The sequence below is a fragment of the Psammomys obesus genome, unplaced genomic scaffold (genome assembly GCF_907164565.1).
Source record: "Psammomys obesus unplaced genomic scaffold, mPsaObe1.curated_primary_1811, whole genome shotgun sequence".
NCBI classification, from domain to species: domain Eukaryota; kingdom Metazoa; phylum Chordata; class Mammalia; order Rodentia; family Muridae; genus Psammomys; species Psammomys obesus.
In genome coordinates, this window is record NW_026596117.1 from 5,667,366 (window position 1) to 5,673,365 (window position 6,000).

A 6,000-nucleotide genomic window follows, 5' to 3' on the forward strand; every position below is an offset into this window, starting at 1 on the left:
CACACACACACACACACACACACACACACACACACACACACACACACTTTCAGAGCACTTCAGTTCAAATGCAGGAGCACATAAACCATTTTGTCAATAATAGCAGCCAGGCTGTTGACACATCTCCACGCTGAAGTACTGACTTAGCATGGGTCAGATTCAGTTCCAACCAGAAGTAAAAGAAAACAACACCATGCCCAGGTTTTAGTCGGAAGTGGTGGCACATGCCTGCCATCTTAGCACTCAAAAACTAAAGATATAAGACTGGCACAAGTTTGAGACCAGCCAAAGTTCATAGTGAAATGTGAGGTACTAGCAAGATCCTCTCTGGGATCCTCCCAAAAAAGTGAGCAACAGGAGGAATAATGGAAAACAGAGGAAAGTATGCCAATCCTATTGTCTGTAAGTTTAGCTGCTGACCTAAAAGACTCGGTGCAGGGCCTTCAAACAAGAAAGGTAATGTCATTCAAAGGTATGGGGCAAAAGGTTATGGCTCAACAACAAATTAATGAAACTCTCTCTTCTTTGTTCTTGGATAATTATGATTTTATATATAGATGCCATTTCATCATCAAGAATAACCCCCGAGCCATCAATGCCACGCATACATGTGACTAAAGTTTGCAGTTGTTAAGAAAAATAGTGCTGTCTGATGTTAAGCCTTTTCTCCTTAGCATTCTGGTTTTGGTAGGTTTCAAAGCATTTTGCATTCACTGACTATGTTCTTCATTTATCTCAGTATCTATGACTTGCCCTATCAAGTTAGTGACTTTGTGGTATACACAGGAACTGGCTGGATTCCCACATCATGAGGTTACATGTAACCCATCAAATGAACTTCTGTCTCTAATAACACGTTCACTTCAGTCATTTTAACACCTCCCATGCAAAATAATGGGAGCTTTCCAAGCACACCTATGGACCAAAAACTCTGTGAGCAGAGGCCTTTGTGAGCAGAGGTTTTATTTTCAAAACTTCTTAACCAGCAAGAACATTAACCATTTCCTTAAGATAAAGCACCACTTTACAGTGTCGTCAAGGGATAAGCTATTTTAATAATCAGTTTTAATTAGGCAAGAGATTAATCAAGGTTCATTTCTGAGGAATTCTCAAAAGACATGTGGAGATTACTTGTAGTTATTATTCTTTTGAAGTGGTATGCTACATGCTAAATGAGAGCAAATATGAGCAGAAGGGTGTCCTGTTTCTCTCTAGATTTTGACTCGGAATTCTTCACGAAACCAAACCAAACCAAAACAAAACAAAAACAGATACTGAGTATATCAAAGTGAATACAGAAAAGCTCAAAATTCAGATCTAATCTTGGCTCTCTTGTATCCTGGCCAGGTGTTACAGGGCAGTAAAGGAAGGACTGAGTGAAATCCTAGCAGATGTTCTTGTATTTCAGGATATCTTATCATTCCTGGCCAAAGCAGGGCTATTAAAGAATAATACTGTCTTTCTTACATTTTTTAATGAGAATGACTTTGCTTGGTCAGCAACTTCATCATGCCTTGCTAATGTTACCATCTATACTTGTCTCCCTTATCACATAAGATGGAAAACTGCTTATGTTTAATGGTCGAAACCAGAAGTGGTCTTGGTCTTTCTTGTGTTTTCTCTGACTTACACACACAATGAATCTTTCAATCTTATTGATTGGGCCTCATTGTAACTATTTGGGGTCCTAGGGTGCAAAGGCTCTTAGGGCTTCCTGGATGCTATGCACTAAGCTACACTGTCATCCCCTTTACTACAGATGTTCTCTTCTTGGACATTCCTTCCTGGAGTCAGAACCACCACACAACGAATTCATATTTCCTATGAGTTAATATAGCTCTACATCTCTTCTTGAAGCCTCTAGTGTTTTTGTCTTATTTTGTTGCTGGTGGTCTAATAATTAGGTGGAGATTTACCTTTGTTTATAACTACAATACAAACGTTGCCATCTAAAACATTCATACCTACGAATGAGGGATAAATAAAGTTATGGTAGAGTTTTATGTGATTCTTCAAGAAGTTTGAAAGAATATATGAGCACAATGAATAAAACAAACTTTTGGCTCCTGTGGGAGGGAAAGTGAGCCTTAAAATGAGTTTAGGATAGAATTCAAAAGATTTTTTTTTCAACATTTCTGGATTGCTTTATATGTTTTCCAAAAGAAAGCTGTGTGAATCTGGTACAATCTGTGTGGCCTTCAGGGGGAAGGGTGGGTACGGGAAATCTTTAGTGGCCTTCTTATGTATCTGCAAGAAGATTACTATTATATCAGCCACAACAACAAAGTGGTTTAAAGTGAACCTACTACTATCATTTTGTTAAATGGACACAGTGTTAATACCCTCTAATTTTATCTATGCCCACGTATTAGTTCTGCTCCCAGATCTCATCAGAGGCATCTATTTGTTCAGTGGATGACAGTTAACATAGAAACTCACAGCTAGTCAAACAGCAGATAATAAATGTCTGTAAAGTGATCAGCCACAGATGGGACATCTATAGTACCACTCCTGAGGGTCTCAGGGACAGAAGGATGGTAGGAGTGAGTAGTTGGCAAAGACCAGAGTAAAGTGACTTCAGGACATGACAGGACAACTGTACTCATGAACTCACAGGTGGCTGCCTGCCGAAGATCTGATTAAGATAAAGCCAGTCTACAGTCTACTGTCCAATAGGAAGATGTTCATTCCTCCACTACCAATGTAGGAGCTACAATCTAATGGGGTTTTGGGGGAGGAGGACAGTCAGTTTTCTCCCAAAACTGGTGGGGGTTCTTGGTACATACACCAAGCCAAGTGGATGGATGGCCTAAACCCAGGAGCTTATGGGCAGCATAAGTAAGACTGGATGAACTTTTTCTATAAGAAGAAATAAAGTTGGAGGATTATGACAGTAGTAGTTGATATGGAAGGAGTTAGGGAAGTAATATTATCAAAGTATATTGTCTGAAATTCCCAAGGAATTAATAAAAATATTTTAAAGCATGTTAGCCTTCCTCTATCCTCCAGGGAATATTTTTATATTGGTTTGGAATTTGGTTTAGATTGGCTTAAAGCATTATCCTGCACGCATGCACGCACACACACACACACACACACACACACACTTTCTTACTGTACATTAAACTTCTGGTTTCTCATTAGCTGTTAATTTCTATTAATTCTAAAAAATTCAAATAAAATCAAGGACTAACATCAAAATGTCAAAATGATGACAAAGGACTTTGTTCTGTCTGCATTGCTGGGTTTGTTGTGTCTTTACTTATTTGTTTGGACATTTATAGAGTAAAACTGGGGTTGGTTTTAAGGCACTATGAATTTTTTTAAGCCCCAGAATGATCATATTACTGGCCTCCATCATTTAAACTGTTTTCTGAGGGTTACATTTTTATAGCATCTTCATCCTCGAAGAGTCTGTTGCTTTTTCCTTGAGAAACACAAAGAAGTAGAAAAGAAACTTGAATTCCCTGACTTTTTTTTTTTAATTTGAATTCTGCCATGTCTTTTCAACTTAAAGAATTTAAGATCTCTTACTTCAATTTCATTTCTAAGACCAATCTAAGCATGCTGGCTGTGAGTACGCTCTTGACTACAGGGAAGGATTATGTCCTGTCATATTTACTTATTCCTCTCTCCTCTTTCTGTGGGGAACACACTCAAATGACCTTCAGTCTTGCTGTCACTGAAAAATTACTTCCACAGAACAGCAACTTTCTAAGCATATCCCAATCATAATAGATTTATATGGTTCCTTCTGTTCCCATGGCGATACACAGCCTTTATCCTCCATTTAGGAGCTTCCATGAAATCTGCAGAGCACCTCCACTTTCATCGTTGTTTAAAATAAAATACAATATGATCCCCTTTTCTCCTTTGTAGAAATTTGTGATTTAAAGCCCACCACCACCTTGCAGTATGACTATAACAGTCAGGAGTTAAAAGCTAATGGTATAGAAAAGCGTTATGGAACAGATAAAAACAATAAATATCGGGGACTGTCTAAATATAAATAACTCTTACTAAGAGTTCTATATTAAGAAAAAAAATTCCAATGTTCTGAATTTGTATCAGATGATAAAATTTCAAGCAAGTGTGTTCATGTGCTGACTTAAATATTTATAAGTTTTACTAATAAAAATTAAACATAATTTCTGGATTTATTCTTAATGCTTCCTAGAAATTACCAACGATAATGGATAAGTAGAGCAGCTTAAATATTATTTGTTTGAAGTATTATTGTACAGTGCAAATAAAAATCAAAATGATCACTACATTTTCATGACTATTGAGGCACATTGTATGCTCAGTAGGAACGAAGAAACGAGTTTCCCTCTCAACGGTCTCTTAAACCTGAAATGGATGTGTGATGCACCTCTCTCAATCGAAACAAAGCCTTCTGCTTTTCATTAGTTTGCCACAGTGGGGCCCAAGACAGTAAGCACAGCTAATACTGTGATATTCACTCCCCCCCTTTGCATTTCTTACAGTTTATCCCTTCAAAAAAAATTACAGCATAGACAGGGCAAGCTTGAAACTCATGGTTTTCAGCCAAATATTTCCCAGAGTTTCTCACAACTTTATTTCTTCTCATATCGCACACAACGATATGAATGTTACGTTCCCCAGGGGGAAATTACAGGGATAAGACTACCCTATGGAGTTTTGTGGGGGGGGGGTCGAGAAAATTTACAGTATACAGTATTGGGAAAAAGGGTATTTAATTTTATGGAAACATTATATAATGTTCCTCAACGTCGTTTCAATAGCTGGACATCACTCAATAGAGTTGCCAGCTGCAAAGCACGATCGTTAAGTACGTTCCAACATTTTCATGAGTTTATTATTAGCTTTTCTGGGGGGGGGGTTATGCTTTAAATGATGGTGCATAATTCCTTACCAAGATGCTTTAATCATATTTTTTTTCAAAACCTTGTTAGTTTCTATTGATGAGGTTTTTTTTTTTTTCCCCAAACTAGATGATTAGAAATATTCCTGCTCATCTCTCATAGTCTTAGAAATTTTAGTTAGTTAAATGTTTTACTAAAAAGGTAATTGGAAGTTTCCAGCGGTAGTGCAAAATAATATTTCTGACTCAGCCTCAGTTTGTCTTACTTTCTTTGTTTTTTTTTTTTTTTTTTTTTTTTTTTTTTTCTTTCTTTCTTTCTTACAGAGAGTGTCTCAGGAAGCCCAGGCTGACCTGAAAATTCGCTACATGGCTTGCCTTGGACACAGTCTCCACCTCTCACAGTTGTGGATAACTGGTGTGTGTCACTATCCCAGGTTCCCACGCATTTTAAACAAAATGTTGCAAAATGAGAGCGTGGCTCTAGAGCTGAACAGGCACGCATTGCAGAAGCAGCTGGGTAGGTCAGCACTGCGTGAAAACACAGGCCACTGGCAAATGTAGAATGCAGCTTGAGAAGACTTCTGGAGCGTTCTTGGACCTGACCCTCTCCTCAGCCCCTGCCCTGCCACCCCAGCCCATTCCCCACCGCCGGCCGCACCTTGGGCTGCGATCTGCGCTCCAGGGGCACCTGGTCCACGAACTCCTCTGGCAGCTCCACGTGGCCCTTGTCCTCGGTGAGCAGTGGCGCGCTCCGCAGCTGGCTGCTGAAGGAGATGTCTGGGAGGTAGAGCGCCTCCTGGGCTGCGCTCAGCGTGTCGCAGGGAAGCAGCAAGGGCTGGATGTCTCTCATTGTGCTTGCCACCTGCGGGGACCGCAGGGCGTACCATCAGACCCCTGCGTACTCAGGCCTCCTAGGAGCCCAGTAGAGGCCATCTCGAGGCCTCTACTACAGACTCAGGCTCAGGACCAGCCACCCCAATCCCCACTCAGAAAAACCTAGGGCTGAGCAATGAATTTTTGTGGCCTGTAGATTATAAATATTATCCTTATTAGGAAGAAAAGAAAAGAAAAAGAGAGAAAGAAAGAAAGAAAGAAAGAAAGAAAGAAAGAAAGAAAGAAAGAAAGAAAGAAAGAAAGAAAGAAAGAAAGAAAGA

General features: G+C 39.5%; 1 protein-coding gene across 1 annotated transcript in view; it reads right to left on the reverse strand.

Moving 5' to 3' along the window:
• The window catches only part of Adgrl3 (adhesion G protein-coupled receptor L3), a 736,167-nt gene that overhangs the window by 428,269 nt on the left and 301,898 nt on the right, over positions 1-6,000 (reverse strand). The window contains exon 5 of the mRNA XM_055629463.1: positions 5,505-5,708. Within this exon, the coding sequence (XP_055485438.1) occupies positions 5,505-5,708 (204 nt within the window). The remainder of the gene's footprint in view (positions 1-5,504; positions 5,709-6,000) is intronic.